General features: G+C 51.0%; 1 protein-coding gene across 1 annotated transcript in view; it reads left to right on the forward strand.

Annotated features, from left to right (window-relative positions):
• The window catches only part of GALNT17 (polypeptide N-acetylgalactosaminyltransferase 17), a 449,423-nt gene extending 437,920 nt beyond the window's left edge, over positions 1 to 11,503 (forward strand). The window contains exons 10-11 of the mRNA XM_030871939.2: positions 9,015 to 9,182; positions 9,968 to 11,503. Of these exons, the coding sequence (XP_030727799.1) occupies positions 9,015 to 9,182; positions 9,968 to 10,096 (297 nt within the window). The 3' untranslated portion in view covers positions 10,097 to 11,503. The remainder of the gene's footprint in view (positions 1 to 9,014; positions 9,183 to 9,967) is intronic.
• The last annotated feature ends 4,986 nt before the right edge of the window (positions 11,504 to 16,489 follow it).

The following is a 16,489-nucleotide window of genomic DNA, read 5'->3' on the forward strand; positions in this document are numbered from 1 at the left end:
CTGGGGTGGCTGCAGTTTGATGACTGCTAGACGGCAGGTATTCTCTGTTTCCTTCCTGAGTTCCCTCAGGGCTCACCGTCCAGGTGGCTGCAATCGCTGAGGACTGGACCTCCTTTGTTTACTGATAGGGCAGAGGCAATATTTTATTTCTCGCTAAAGAGTTTAGGGCTAGTGGAGTTTAGGCCATTGGTACGAGATGACGGGGCCTCTGGAGTCTGGGTTTCCATCAGATGCGGCCAAAGGAAGACCGAAGTGTGGGTGGCTGAAGTTTCTAGACTGTCCTCATTGTACCATCTGCCTGGCTCAGGAGCTAGGGTTGTCCAGAGTGCCAAGTATGAGACACTTTGCTGGAATTCCACCCACACGGTGGACCACTGAGTTCTGTTGTGGGCCATGTGAGTTTGGGGGTGAGGCTTTGGGAATCCCAACGTGGTGTCCTCCCCAGGCAGCTGAACATTCCAACTCAGTGCTGAGGGCAGAGGCCGATGGGGCTCCAGATGCATCCCAGGGGACAGCAGGCCAGGGGTCCTAGGACAGACCCTAGTGTGGCTCCACATTTAGTGGGTGATGGGGCCAGAGCACTGGACACCAGAAAGGTGGGTGTCACACCAACCAAGGAAGAGCAGAGCCAAACACGGCTGCCCAGAGGGCCAGTAGCCAGACTGCACTGCATGTTCAATGCAGTAACAAGAAAACCGTGGGTAAGAGGAAGCCAGACTGGATTGGGTGCAGGGGAGAAAGGGAGGTGAGGAGGTGGAGACATGATGCAGAGAACTTTCCAGAAGCTCGGCTTTGAGGGAAGGTGAGAAGACAGATGAAGTGGCTACGAGGGACTGGCACTTGCAAGCATGTTTAAAAGCAGAATAAGGGCAATAAAAGACTAAACAAAAAAACTAGCTACGTTTCTAAAACATTAGTGGAAGATCTAGAGAACAGTGAGAATTAATGCTCAGAAAGTAGATGTCTGTCATCTGAATTTGAGTAAAATTATAATTTCCCCTGCATCGAATTATGGGATATTGGAGCAGAAACGTAGGCTTTTTTTTTTTTTTTTTTCCTAAGAGGAATTTATGAATTTGCCTCAACAGAGACATGGAAATCAACTGATCCACCAACCCAGGTTTACTCTCCAAGACCTACAATTTCCAGCTCACCTAGCATAGCTTACAATGTTGAGGCCCCCAGATTCCAGGGAAGGGCATTCTTCCGGGGAGTTCCGGGGACGCGTTCTCTCCGTGGAACATGAAGAGGCCGTGGCACATGGTGGGCAACGTACAAATGTTTAATGTTGAATGAAGGACACACAAATGGCCTATTAACTCCTGGGGCAGGGGGAAGGGGCCAGATGCTTTGGCCAAGCCTGTGTGGTAGCCCTGGGGTGAGCCCAGGGTGGCTTCAGGCTGGGACAAGCACCAGGATGCACTGGTGGGCTCAGCTGGGAGGGTGGAGATGGGCAGCACGAAAGGAACCACCATGCCAGTGGGAGTTTGGGCTTCTAGAATCGACGGAAAAAATATAGTGTCTGCGTTGGGAAAAAAGAAAGGGGGGCGTGCCCTGACTTTTGTAGGGTCATTGTCATGGGTTAAATAACATCCTGCCAATGAACGAATGAACACCCCCAGAATGAGGCCCGGAGTATGATGGGGGTTCAGTGATGATGGAAACCTCGTCCTAAGTCTCTGGGGCTGGTTCCACATCAGAGCATCTTCACACCCGCTCTCACGTGTGGATGTCATAACCAGGCCCACGTCTAACTCCTCTGTTGAGGCTCTGAATTTTCGGGTGGTCCAGGCTGATCTAGGCTGGCTTCTAGCCGATGGCTTGCCTGGATTCATCAGGGAACATGCCAGGAGCAGAAAACAGGCTGAGCTCTTCTTCCCCCACTGCAGAGGCACTGCAGGAGGGGCAGAGTCCAAGAGAGAGGCCATGGGCGCTAACGCCCCAGGGCAGGCATCCGTGGATCACACAGTGGCTTTGGGGATGCTGTCAAGAGTCCAATTCAAGGCCCAACCCTTTCAGGAATCTGGCCCATTCCAGGCAAGGGCATGTAGGATCTGGACCAAACCGGGAAAGGGAAGTGGGGGAGGGGAGGGGAAGGACAGGAGCAGAGCAGTAGGGGATGGGGGGTCAGGCGTCCAACCCAAGAAACGCACACACCCAGCCCAAGGGAGCTTGATGGGCTGGGTAGCTGCCTGAGGGTCCTGGGCTGCCCAGCAGTATCGCTGAAGCCGTTGGGGCAGCCTCCCCTGGGCAAATGGTTCTGGAGACAGTGGGAAGCCTGGAGTGGCTGAGTGTCGGGAAGGAACTAGGGCTGGGAGATGCTGGCCCCGGGAGCCCACACGGGAGCCGAGAGGGAGGAAGAGGAATCTGTAGTGAAGCAGGAACAAGGCCCCAGTTCTCCACTGGTGTGTGAGGTCTGGGGAAATAAGGGTAACAAACACACGGGGTTTACTATACACTGCATCCTCTTCTCACTAATTTGTTTGGTTCCATAACTACCCCGTGAGATAAATCCTAAAATTAGCCCCATTCTGAAGATGAGGAAACAGACTTCCAGAAGACAGAGTAACAGGCCCAGGGTCATAAAATTAGTTAGTGGCAGAGCTTGGATTTCTTAAACAGGCTCCAGAGTCTGAGTCCTTAACCATATCATATGCTATCTCCTTTGATGACCCAGCACAAAGCCAGGCTGCTGTTTGAGTTGGCAGAATGAGAAGGTGAGACAGATGTAACTAAGATCAGCTGAAAAGGGGAAAAAATGTTTATCAGCATTTCCATACCGTACTGGGATATAATCCTACCTTCCTATTTCACAGATAGAGACAAGAACGACATGCATCTGCTTACTGAAAAACAGCATCTGTCTCATTGAAAAGCAGAGTCTTTGCTCCTCTGGCCCATTTAGCATTGAGGGTGAGGTTGGCAGGCATGCTTAGGAATTTGCTCCTGGTCCTTGGGAAGTAGGAAAGGGCTACACTGCTCACCCATCCCCTGTCCCACTTGCCTCTTCCGACCCTCATCCTGGTGCTTCCCCACCCTCAGGACTCCTCTCCCAGAGGCCCCCAGCTCTCGCCGCAAAGCTGTGTGGTCCAGACCCTGCCATTCCCGTACCTCCAGGGACACTGCCCCAATCCATCCACTCCTGGACCCCCGTCTGCAGGAAAATCAACCTAAGGTTTTGTAGCACAAATATGTCTCCCCATTCATTCCAAGTAGCAAGTGCATTTTCTGGAAACACCGTGCTTGAATCCAGCATGGTGGGTCATAATGGTGGTTGGGAGAAGATTGAGGAGAGAGGTCCTGGGGACCATCCCACCCCCCAGGAGCTGGCTCTCTCTGCAGGAACTGTATCTTGTTCCATAGCGTGCCTTCCAGGCTCCCAGATAGATTTTTAAATCAACTTTATTGAAGTATAAGGTCGGTACAATAAACCGTCTGTTTAAAGTGTACAATTTGAGGAGTTCTGGCGGGGGTACACACCTGTGGAACTCCCTGCTCAATCAAACGACAGAACATTTCCATTCCTGCCCCCAACCACCCGAGAGATTCCTTTGCTCCACCCCGGCTCCCAGGCAGCACTATGCATCCACTCTGAGATACAGTTGGAAATATTTTTTTTCTGTATTCAGTTTGAGTGCTGGCATGCCCTGGACAGTGATGGAGAAAGTCTATTTGTTTTTTAAAATGTACACATGTACACGTAGTTACCAGAAACCACTCTTGTGGCCTCAGCCATGAAACAAACAAATAAATTTACCCCAAAGCAGTTTTGAATCAACAGAACCCATCTCTCTGTCTCCTGGCTAGAAGCTGGATAAACTGCATTTTTCATTTAGCAATGGTGTTCTACCCTCACTAGGCCTGATTTTAAAGTGATAAGAAAGACCCTTAATACGAAAGCCATTGCAAGCCATGTTTTTATTGACAATCTGATAGATTTTGCTGTGTTCCAGAGTTATTCCACAATTATCTGGCTGGGTTTTGTTTACTTGGCTATAACCTGCATATTTGAGTTTTCCCTCAAGGCTGTTAAATGTGGGTTAATAGTTTTACATGCCTCTTAGATCATTTCTAATAGAAAATTCCTTTTCCTCCTAAATGAGAATTAACTGTATTTGAGCTCAGAGGGTTTTTTCCTAATGCATTCGGGTTGTGGATAATGACATTTATTTCTCATGGGCCCAGCAGCCAAATCTGGAATAATCCCATTCAATTCAAAAGACATTTATGGAGCTTTGGTTCTTTGCGAGATACTTTTCTTGGTCCTTGTGCTATATAACAACGGGTAGGATGCTACGGTACTAAAACAACAATGACAAAAATCTGTAACAGGGAAACATGTTAATATCACACAAGTATGTAAGCTGAAATAGATCACATGGTGGGGAGGCTTTGTGGAACGAAGCGAGATGGGGGAGGGGGAGGGTGGGGCTATAATTTATTCAGGAAAGACTGTTGGCTCTTTTTGGGAAACTGCAAGTCATCTGTCAGACTAAGCTGAGAATCAAAGAGTTAAAACAAAAGGTGAGTTGGGGACCTATAGTAGAAGATCATGGTTACAAGTTTATTCATAAATCCGTGGGCATTGGGAGCCATTGAAGGTTGAGGCAGGGAATGATAGAATCTGAATTTGCAGGATTGGGAAGGCCAAATGGAAATTGTGAAGGGCTGGAAGGGGGACCAGTTTACAAGCCTAGTGCAGCAGTTCAGTTCCCAGAAGAGTCTTAGCTGGGATGTTAGGAGGAAATAGATGAGAAATTGGCCCTTCTTATCTGTGCTTCTGAATCTGCAGGTTGAACCAACGGAGAATCATGTAGTACATATTCCTTGAAAAAGAATCCACGTGTAAGTGGACCTGCCTTGTTCAAACCTGTGTTGTTCAAGGGTCAACTGTATAAACAAGAGAATTGACGCTCACATAAAAACTTATACAGGACTGTTCATAACAGCATAATTTATAATAACCCCAAAGTGGAAACAGTCCAAACGTCCATCCCCTGGTGCATGGACACACAGGATGGTCCAGAGGAGATGGGACTATTCCATGCCTTGAAGGGAGGCACCAGAGAATATGGGTCCACGTTGTCCCAAAGACTGGAGAGGAGGTAACTGGAGGCTGGAAGAATGAAAGGAGACATTGTGGAATGGAGAGAATTGCGTTGAGCTCTAGGAGAGTTGAAGCCAGAAAGTTCTAGAAGGAGCCCAGTAACTAACATTTCCAGGCAGGGAAACAGCTGAAGCAAAGCCCTGGAGGCAGGAAAGCAAGTTGGACATGCAGAGGATGGGAAGCGGAGGTCCTTACAGAAGGAGTACTAGGGAGTGCGGAGTGGTGGGACTGGACTAGATGGGCTCTCAATCCAGGACTGGGGAAACTGGGGGACCTGGTGGATGTCAGGTCTCAGCACTCGCCACCTTTCCCCTGACCCTGGCCCCTTGGCCAGGCCAGCAGAGCCCATGCATGTGGCCTCCTTGTACGGGTTCCCGGTGTGAGAAACCACCTTCCCCCAGAAAAGAAATCCCGCAGGGCCCTCCTCACCTGGGGCTGGATACGTGGCCTTTTGCAGGTCCCGGAAGTCTGGGTCTTATTGTTTTCATGTCCTAAAAGACTTCAGAAAGGAGAGCTTCTAACTCCCAGTGGCACTTAGCTTCACTCTTTAAACATCTGGGTCACAGATATGCTCAGTTAGTTAATGTTCTGAGCGCCGCTCACGTGCCTGCTGGGTAATAGATTGATTCATAATTTCAATAAGCAGCTGTGTGTATCTTTCCCCTGAACATAAAGGCAGCTTGCTGTCGTTCATCGCTTTGCATTTGATGAATTTAAACACATTCAGAGAGACGTTGTTGAAAGAGGGATGGGGTGGGGCTTCTGATTTTTTTTTTTTTTACCATTTTGCCTCTAACAGTTATTCTGATTTGGAACTAATTTGGGTTTAAAACACATGTTAACCACATCTCTCTCTCAAGGGCATTTAATAAACTCCTGTCACTTGTTCCTGAGGGGATCAGGCAGCCTCCCTTTGGGGATCAGAACAGAGGGTTTCTGACAGCTTTCACCAGAAGAGAGAGCCCCTGCGGAGCATCTTATCCCCTGATGAGGCACTTGTGTCCCAGGGCGGAGGTACTTTTCTGCTCCATTCCTGGCAAGAAATGCCCAGGCTTTCAGGAACCCAGGATCATCTGAGAGGAGGTCCCTCTGCTGCTCAGCTGCTGGGCCAAGGCTTCCAACCATCGAATCTCTGGGGACCCAAGGATAAAAGCCAGGACCCGGCCAGGTGACCAGATGTCTTCATGCCTGTTTCCTCTTCTTTGAAATGGGAAGGTTAATAGCACCTACCTCACAGGTTATTGTAGACATTACATAATTTATTCTCTGTACCATGCTTAGAAATGGGGCAGAGTATGCCTCCAATATATGCTGGCTGGTAATATTGTTTTGTAATGGACTAGGCATCCGTTGTATATTAATAATGATCATCACTCCTGCTCTAGACACCTCATAGGATCATGAGAATGAACGTGAAGATTGTGCTTGCCTCTCGCCAACCTGCCCTGGAATCATCTCAGTGGGAATACAGCCCCATCCTTGTATTCTCAGTGCCTGTCCCCAGCCTGGGCACATAGAGGACTCTTCAAAACATGTTTGTGGAGTTTAAAGGAATAGCCATGGCTGCATTTTGTAAATGATGATGTTGATCGCATTTGTAATGTGTTCATTCACAAACATGTTCGGAGCCCTTGGTCTGTGATCGTCTCCTAGGAAGAATGAAATAAATTGGACACGATCCCTGCCCCAAAGGAGCGTGAAAGACAGGTGAACGTATCTGTTCAGAAGTTGGAATACAGGGCTTTAAACAACGTGGGCAGTCAGGAGAGGCCAAGGCACCAAACTAGTACGGACTCACAACTAGTTGTGAGAAGGATTGTCAGGCACTATCATCTGTGTATCAGATAGCTATTGCTGCGTAACAACTACCCCAAAACTTAGTGGCATGAAACAATATGTATTTATTTATTTATTATTGTTTACAAGTCTATGGGTCATCTGGATGGTTCTGTGATCTGGACCAGGTTCAGATGATTTGGGTCAGACTCATTCGCGCATCTCCCATCAGCCAGCAGCTCGGCTGAGGGCCGCCTGATCGACGATGACCTCGTCCACTTGTCTCGTGGTCGACTGGCTGGTTGTCTGGACCACGTGGCTATCATCCTTTAGCAGAGGCCATCCTGGCCTTACTGCCATGGTGGCCGTAGGGCTCCAGGAGGGTGGAAATATGCAAGGTGTATACCAGCAACAGTCGCATCCCCCTTTCTGCTACATTCTGTGGGCCAAAGCAAGTCACAAAGCCAGCCAGTATTCAAGGATGAGGAAACAGACTCCACTTCCTAATAGAAATTGCAGCAAAGTCATATTGCCCAGGGCGCACAGAAGGATGTGGCCTTTTTGGGAACCTACCCAATGCTACCTAGCATTTGTTGCAGTACACGGAGCCTGGAGCAAGTACCAGGATGGGGTTGTGCATTTAGGGTATTCCTGCCTTTTCAGCATTAGAAGTAACATTGCAATAAATACCCTGTACATAAACTTTCTTCTTCCAGTTTCACTGATGTAACTGACATACAGCACTGTATAAGTTTAAGTGCACAGCATAATGACGTGACTTCCATACATCACGAAATGATAATCACAGTAAGTTTAGTGAACATCCATCCTCTCTCCCGGATACAAAATTAAACAGAAAGAAATTCTTTGTCTTGTGATGAGAACTCTTAGGATTGACTGTCTTGACTTTCCTATATAACATACACCAGTGTTAACTGTATTTACCATGCTGTACATTACATCCCTGGTGCTTGTTTATAAGTGGAAGTGTGTACCTTTTAGCTGCCCTCATCCAGTTCCTCCTCCTCCCCACCCCTCTACATAAACTTTTGTTCACAGTTCTAATTATTTTCTTGGGATAGATTTTTTTTTTTTTCATTTTTCTTTTCTTTGGCCGCACCTCATGGCTTACGAAGGGATCTTGGTTCCTCCACCAGGGACTGAACCTGCACCCTCGGCAGTGAAAGTGTGGAGTCCTAACCACAGGACCACCAGGGAATTCCCAAGATTTTGTTGTTGTTGTTGTTGTTGCGGTACGCGGGCCTCTCACTGTTGTGGCCTCTCCCGTTGCGGAGCACAGGCTCCGGACGCGCAGGCTCAGCGGCCATGGCTCACGGGCCCAGCCGCTCCGCGGCATGTGGGATCTTCCCGGACCGGGGCACGAACCCGCGTCCCCTGCATCGGCAGGCGGACTCCCAACCACTGCGCCACCAGGGAAGCCCTCCCAAGATTTTTTAAAGTAGATTTATTGGGTCAAAGGAGAGAAACATTTTAAAAGCACACTGCTTATATTTTGCAATTCCTTTTTGAAAGGTTGTAGTAATTTACCCTCCCTCCAGCCCATCTTAGGCTCACCTTGACAAAACAGAAATAATCTCTTTTTTTAAAACGTGGTGTCTCATTGTTTTGATTTATTTTAATACCTAGGAGGTTGAATGCTTTTTCATATGCCTGTTGCTTCTTCGGTGAACTGACTCTTTGGGCCCTTTTGCAGCAGGGTAGATTTAATTAATCCCGGTTTACAAATGAGGAGGAAATGGACGCTCAGAGAGGTTAATTGACTTGTTCAAGGTGGCCCAGCCAGCTGGAAACAGAGCCAAGCTTTAGAAATCGGATGTCCCGCTTTTTCACTTATTCCTGCTCCCTGCGTTGTTGAACAGAAGGCCAGACTCCTGAAACATTGACCGAGGACATGCTTAGAAGGAAATCAGGGAGTGGTCCAGGGAATCTGTATGCAGGCTTAGCAAGCCGTGGGCTTCCTGGACGGGGTGCCCCTGTGAGTTGGGTGTGTGTGTGACAGGCCTGTGAAGGTGGCCGGGACTGCAGCATGGACAAAGTCCTGGGTGACCCATGTGTCCCTCGTGGTCTCACCTCTACCTCCCGTGGCCCTGCCGCTCTGCTCTCTCCCCAGCTGGCCCGCTACACCAAGGAGGGCTTCCTGCACCTGGGAGCCCTGGGGACCACCACGCTCCTCCCTGACACCCGCTGCCTGGTGGACAACTCCAAGAGTCGTCTGCCCCAGCTCCTGGACTGCGACAAGGTCAAGAGCAGCCTGTACAAGCGCTGGAACTTCATCCAGGTAAGTGCTCCACGGACAGGCCTGGCAGCCCAGAGCACGGGAGGGTGCCGCGAGCGCCCCCGGGAAGGGCAGCCAGCAAAGTGCAACCCACAGTCTCCCGGCTTAAGGCACATGGACTGCTGCACAGGTTCAGGCAGAATCACTGGAGCCTTTCCCCGTGACACAGCCTTCAGAATCCCTGCAGCAGCGCTAGGCTGGGCTGGGCTCTGATACATCTCGAGAGGGAGTTCGGGGTGATTTCTCTGGAATCTTCTAAATGCCAGAGAGATGGAGAAAGTCAGCTTGAGACTATCCAGGGCAGTCCCCCATCCTGACACCATCCCCTACCAATGCTTTCACCTGGTTCAGCCACTCAGACTCGGTGAAGCTTATTTATTTTCTGACTTTAGGGTTTCCAGAGAAGGTCCAAAGGCCCAAAGATCCCTCCCTCCTGTGCACAGAATTTTGGTGGGATTGTTCCCCAAGAGGGGCCATGTGCCGGGCACTATGGTGGTTAAATCTCTCTCTCTCTCCCTCTCCCTGTCCCTCCCTCCCCCTCTCCCTGTCTCTGTATCTCTGTCTCTCCCTGTCTCTTCGTATCTCTCTCTCTGTTTCTGTCTGTCTCTCATTCTCTATATCTTTCTCTGTCTGTCTCTATCTCTCTGTCTCTCCATCCTTGTCTCTGTCTCTCTCTGTTTCTTTGTTCCTGTCTCTCTGTTCCCGTCTCCGTCTCTGTCTTTCCGTCTCCATCTCTCTGTCTCCTTCTCTGGCTGTCTCTTCTCCCTCTCACCCCCACGTGCTCCCAGAATGGCGCCGTCATGAACAAGGGCACAGGGCGCTGCCTGGAGGTGGAGAACCGAGGCCTGGCTGGCATCGACCTCATCCTCCGCAGCTGCACGGGACAGAGGTGGACAATTAAGAACTTCATCAAGTAGTGGAAGGAGCTGGGGCCCTCGGAACCTGGCCCTCGGGACAGGGTCTGCGTCCTCTGGACCAGCCACGCTGGGAGAGAAACAGCAAGGAGTCAGCAGGTGCTCAGTGGGCCTCCCGGGGCTTCTCCAGGGCAGCCTGGGGCCCAGATGGAGACACTGCCCCTCCATCAGGCGTCCAGCTGCCTGAGGCTCGTGCGCCCTGGCAGAGCTCCCTGACCCTTCGCTGGGAGCACAGGAGCCGTGTATTCCGCAGCCTGGATACGGACCTGGTACTGAGGAGTGACACATCGCATCTCCTCCTGTCCTTCTTCCCATCCACTTGCAGGACTGGGACAGGCGGGGGCCCCTCCTTTTTCTCATCTCTCGTAGCAGCAGCAGCAGCTTCTGAATTCCACCTGAGCCCTCAACGAAGTGGGGGGGGGTGCTGGGCCACAGCCTCGCTCCCCCTCCTCTGAGGAGGCAGCGAGGCCCTGAGACCCAGTGTCCCCCGGGTTGCTTCTGCCCAGACACCTGTTCACAGCCCAAGATCGCCAGCCCCCAAACCTTTCCAGCAGGTGGCCTTGGACTTTTCTGGACTCCACCCCCGAGATGACCTGGAAGGAGCTGATGCTCCCACGGTCACCTGGGCACTAGGATCCTATGTGCCTGGACCAGCTCTTCCATGTATGTCGTCAGCAGGGAGGCAGAGAGCATGTGCGGTGGTCTCAGCTGTGAGGGCCCCCAGGCTGGAGCCGGGCCCATTCTGCTCTGCCTGCCCAGGCGCCGGGGAGCCCGGACTCACAGTGGCTACCGCAGCGGGGACAGCAATCAGCCCCCATCTGGAGCTTAAGGACTGACGTCGGCACAACATAGGGGGCCAGGACCCTGGAGGATGCTCTCGTGTCTCCCTGTGCTCGGCCAGCGGACAGGGAAGAAGGCAGTCGAGTCCCCTCTGAAGAGTAATAACTTCTTTCTGATTGCCCTCTGGTTAGGGTGCACTTATAAATCAGAGTTAATATATGGACGAGTGTGCATGCGTATGAGGGTGTGTGCCTGGTGGGGCGAGTGTGCTGCTGCCTGTGCGTGCGTGCATGGCGCGTGTGTCAGGGCGTGTGCGTCTGAGTGCACGGTAGGGCAGACGTAGAGGTGTGGCCTTGGACTTGTTGCATTACTGCCAGCCCAGATCAGATCAAGGATGCTGAGAAGCTTGTGGGGGTGGGTTGGCCAGCAGGATGTGACAGGGCTGGCACCCCAGATGGAAGGCTGCCCTTCTGCCAGTTCCCATCTGTCTCCCTCATGCTGTCCGGCCAAGCCCTGCCCAGAACCAAACCCCACACCTGCCCAGTTTGGGGTTCACAGTGTCTCATGTGGTGGCATCTTACTGGTGATCCTTCCCCCCTTTGTGAAATAAATACATGTGAGCACTTCCCAGCTCAGCCTTTTTGGCTTTTCGATTCTTCCAGAGCCTGGGCCAGGAAGCACTTCCTGGGACGTGGCAAGGGCTTCTGGTTTATTAAAAGGCAAAGAGCGTTCATTCGTGGGGTGGGGACACGGCCAGCCTGCCCTTGCTCTCGCCTCCCCCCAAAGCAGGACAGAACTTGACGTTGGACACCTGCTTGCTAACCCCCTGTTGACCCCAGATTAGAAGGGTCAGGTGGGTGCAGAAAGCTGTGACGCAGAGAAGGGCCGTGGGTGACCTGGCCAAGCGTCCTGACCCGCCTCTTCGCACTGCCGGCCGCCACTCCTATCTCTCGAGACCAGAGAGCCCGTAGTGGAAGCAGCTGCCCCTTCTATTCATGGAGAAGCGAAATCCAAAAAGACGGCAGGCCTTCTGCCCTGGAAATGAGCCTGGAAGGAAATGGGCTGAAGTCCCCTGGGCATTGACAGCCCCAAGTCTCTTCCCTCCCAGGAAGCCAAGAAGATCCGGCTCGTTCGGCGTAACCCAACCCACAGACATGCGTGTCAGCTGCCGTTTGGGGGGGCTCTTTGAGAATCGGGGTCCATGAGCACAGATGGAAAATTCTGCTGTTTGGTGAGGAGGGGTTCATCAAACTTAAACATCAGATCCTCGGGGTAACTATTAAGCCGAAAGAGCCAAGGGTCTGCCGGTCCCCCGCGGGGTCAAGGGGGCCTTGGGTAGCATTCCAAGGCGGTGCTTTGAGGAGCGGTCCTGCCCAGACTGAGCCATTCTCCTCCTGTGCGGTTCTGAAGGTAGAAGCTCAAAGAAGACAAATACTCCATTCTACCGTTAGCTGAGGCTTTGAGCCCAACTCCCCCCGGGGTACTCAGTGGGCCCCTGTGGGATCCTTCATCCTCTGGGAAATGGGCCGAAATGGCCTCGGACCAGAGAAGCCGCAAGACCTGCTCTGTGTCCCCCGATGGAGCTGGAGCCCCACCCTCTGACTTGCTCACTGCGCTTTGGGCTCGTTTCTATTCCTAAGGCTGCACCCCTAGCATACGCACAGCAGGAAGAGCCCTGGAGTTTTCAAGAGAGAAGTGTTGCTTTTCTTCAGGGCCACAAGGCAGCAGGCAGGATGTTTGGGTTTGCCTGCTTACGTGATGGGGATGAGGGTGCTGGTTTAGGGCCATGGGGGCCTCTCAGCCTCCCGGCACAGCATGTGTGCTGCAAATCCTGGCTCTGGCCCTTGCTTCCAGCATCCAGGAAGCCTGGGCTGTCTGTTCATATCAGCACTGGTTCCTCCCAAAGGCCAGAGCCTGAGGCCAGCATCTGGGTCGGCATCCTCATTGCCCCACAGCATCCCAGGCGACCTAAAGGCTTGGGGGTGGCAGGCCAGCGGCCAAAGCACAGAAGAAGAATTAACTGTAGCCAGAGAGGGAGGAGAGAAAAGATGAGCAGGGCCCTGGGGAAGCCTAGGGTCTCAGAGCTTCAGGGGAATTTGGAAGTTCCAGAGACCCATCCCTCTGCGTAGCTCAGGCAGCAGGCTCCAGGCATCGGGCTTGAGTTCTGACAACCTTTGTGCACCTCCCTCCATCCATGCGGTCCCGTCACATAGGCGCTTCCCACTCTCCTGTCTGGTGGCCGTTTCCTTCTCTTTCATTTATTCCCCCTCGATTCATAAGGCAAAAAAAAAAAAAAAATCACAGATGGTATTCCCGATCGATGTCCAAGCCATGAAAGCTGACGCCTTTGAATGTTTTATTTCTCGAATGTGTTCTTTATACTGATTCTGGGGGCTACAAAAGAAGAAACCGAAAGGGCAGAGAAAGGTGAGTTCGGGCCAGACGTCGTCATCGTAAGCCATGACTCCAAACCCTTTGACTTGGGTTTCTGAAGCCACGTGTTTTTCATCTGCTATTTCTTCCACTATTCTCAGAAAGGATCCCTGTTTCACAAAGGGCAGAAGTCAGGCCTGGGCAGAGCCGGTGACCCGCACACCCCTGGGCTGTCCGGTGATCGGTCGTCCCTGATTTGTATGCAATCTCCCCTCCTTCCACTTTGCTTTTAAGGGCTGCTCTGAGAAGAGCTGAGTGTCAGAAGCCCAGGGATGGACCGGGGAGGAGCTCGGAGCCTGCACACGGAACCAGGTGGTCCACGAAGCCTGGAAAGGCCAAGGGGCCAGAAGCAGGTTCCCAATCCCCACTGATTGCCAGTGTGCCAGCCTCTTGTTTGGATTTGAGCTCAAGAGGAGCAGGTGGGCTGGCAGATCCCCAGCTCCTAATCAGCTGCCCCTTCCTCTCGCCCGAAGCACAAGTCCCTGGGTCTCTCGGCTACTCTGCTTTCTCACTTAGGCCAGTTTCCAGGACCTACATATAGGGACAGGTGGCGGGCCCCGAACTCCAGAGGTTTACTTCGGTCCAGTTCAACAAATATATTTGGACACCTATTCTGTGGTTTGCTTTTTAAGACTTCCTGGAAGGAAGGAAGGAAGGAAGGAAGGGAGAGAAGTGGAGGGAGGGAGGGAGGGAACGAAAGAAGGAGGACCTAAAACATATTGAGCAATTGCAAGGCACCATGATGAATGACGAGTACCATGGTATTTACCCTTTAAAGCTTATATCTGAATAAAGAAAACAGAAACAATATACTGGGCCTCCCCACCCCTGGAGCCGGGGCAGTCATGAGATGGGGTCTTTGCCTATCGGTGTAAATGGGGTTCTTGGCGTGTTAGCAGATTCCAGTGTTCTTTCCCCAAAGAGGCTCCAGCCAATGGGTAGCTCTTGCAAGTGTGGCTCCCAGCTTCGCTTCTGCTGCTGCTTATTGATGTGGGCCCCCAACACTGTCCAAACACGAAAAGCCAAAATGAGGAAGTGAGAAGGCCAGACAGGCATCACTGATGCTGCCGCTTGTTCCGGGACCCTGGAAACTGTCCGGCTTGCCAGCGATCATCATCCTTAATAAATGGTCGGGGGTTCCTGTTACTCCAGGGTCAAAATACCATCTAATCCGCTCTCCCACTGGAGGCCCATCCACCAGTCCACTATCGGCTTGATAAACTCTAGAGACAGCTAGTTCTAGGGCAGAAACCCTCTTTCTGACAGTGAACCAAATAAGGTCTGAATATCAGTAACTGCTTCCCACTGTCCGGCCCTCTGGAACTCTGAAAACAAGATTAACTGCCTGTTAAAATCTACCTTGCACTTGGGCTTCCCTGGTGGCGCAGTGGTTGAGAGTCCGCCTGCCGATGCAGGGGACGCGGGTTCGTGTCCCGGTCCAGGAAGATCCCACATGCCGCGGAGCAGCTGGGCCTGTGAGCCATGGCCGCTGAGCCTGCGCATCCGGAGCCTGTGCTCCGCAATGGGAGAGGCCACAGCAGTGAGAGGCCCGCGTACCGCAAAAAAAAAAAAAAAAAAATCTACCTTGCACCTTAAGTCAGGGCCCCTCTGTGAAGCTTTAATGCTGCTGGTTGTAACAGAGAGAAGCAACCTATGTTCCCTTGACGACAGCTTTATCATGGACAGAATTCATCTTTGCCGCCTCGTGAAATGGTTCACTGTCTTGGCTAGGCAGCCACGATCCATTTGCCACAGGCTAGGGTGCTCTGCGGTACCCACTTATCCTCGGGGATACGTCCCCAGACCCCTAGTGGATGCCTGAAACTACAATAGTACCAAGCCCTATATATACTGTTTTTCCTATACATACATAGCTATGACGAAGTGTAATTCATAAATTAGGCACAGTAAGAGATCAACAACAATAATGATAACATAGAACAATACACTGTAATAAAAGTTGTGTGAATGTGGTCTCTCTCTCTCTCTCTCTCTCTCAGTATTTCTTATTGCACAAAGTTAATGCCCTTTCCATCTTAACTAAGCACTGTCCCACGCTGTGGCCGTAACCTTTGCAGTTTGACGTGCGGCAGCAAATCTAGCTCAGATTTCTTTTCCCTTCCTCACGGTTTCACAGATAGAAGATTCGTTCTCACTGCAGATCTTAGTAACCTCAACATATGATTTTTTTCTTTCCTTGTTAAGTGGAGAATTTTCACCTTTCACCTAAAGGAAGCACTTCATGGCACAGTCAAATTGGTCAGAGTGAGGCTGAGAGATTCTTGGTGAACTTTGTCAATTTCAGCTGGACTAACCTTTTCAACAAATACGTAGTTCATGGGTAGCTAACATTAGGAACCCTCCCTCAGCCCCGGGAGTCTGGGCTTTTGCATCCAGTGTGGGATGCAGCTTTGAACAGCAGGAAAAGCAGAGCTTTCAATGGTCACATCCAACAGGCACTGGGCGAGGTTTGTGCATCGGCAACTTCAGATGCTGAAATTTCTACAGAGGCACCGCCCTTGGTTAGTTATAAGGCAGGTTTATACTCCAGCCATGCAGATAACAAACAAGAACGTACAGGCTGCCATATGTACAGTTACTCAGCCATGAAAAGGAACGAAATTGGGTCATTGGTAGAGACGTGGATGGACCTAGAGTCTGTCATACAGAGGGAAGGAAGTCAGAAAGAGGAAAAACAAATATCGTATATTAACGCGTATATGTGGAATCTAGAAAAATGGTACAGATGAACCTATTTGCAGGACAGGAACAGAGACGCAGATGTAGAGAACGGACATGTGGACACAGTGGGGGAAGCAGGGTGGGATGAAGTGGGAGATTGGAATTGACATATGGGAGGGAGGTCCAAGGGGGAGGGGATATATGTATATATATAGCTGATTCACTTAGCTGTACAGCAGAAACTAGCACAAAGTTGTAAAGCAACTATACCCATCCCTCAAAAAAAAAAAAAAAAAAAAAAAAAAAAAGAATGTACAGGCTGCTCTGCTTAAAACTTTCCTCAGACTTTTTTGCCCTTGAAAACACACAAAGAAGAACGAAAGCTCCCCGTCCTGGCCCAAGCCACCAAACCAAGTTTCTGGTGCCCAAATTCATGTCTCCGAATTTCTCTGCATCATTCCAAGTCCCAACCTCTCTGATTCAGTATTTCAGATGCTTGAG

The sequence above is a fragment of the Globicephala melas genome, chromosome 15 (assembly GCF_963455315.2).
Source record: "Globicephala melas chromosome 15, mGloMel1.2, whole genome shotgun sequence".
Lineage (NCBI taxonomy): Eukaryota > Metazoa > Chordata > Mammalia > Artiodactyla > Delphinidae > Globicephala > Globicephala melas.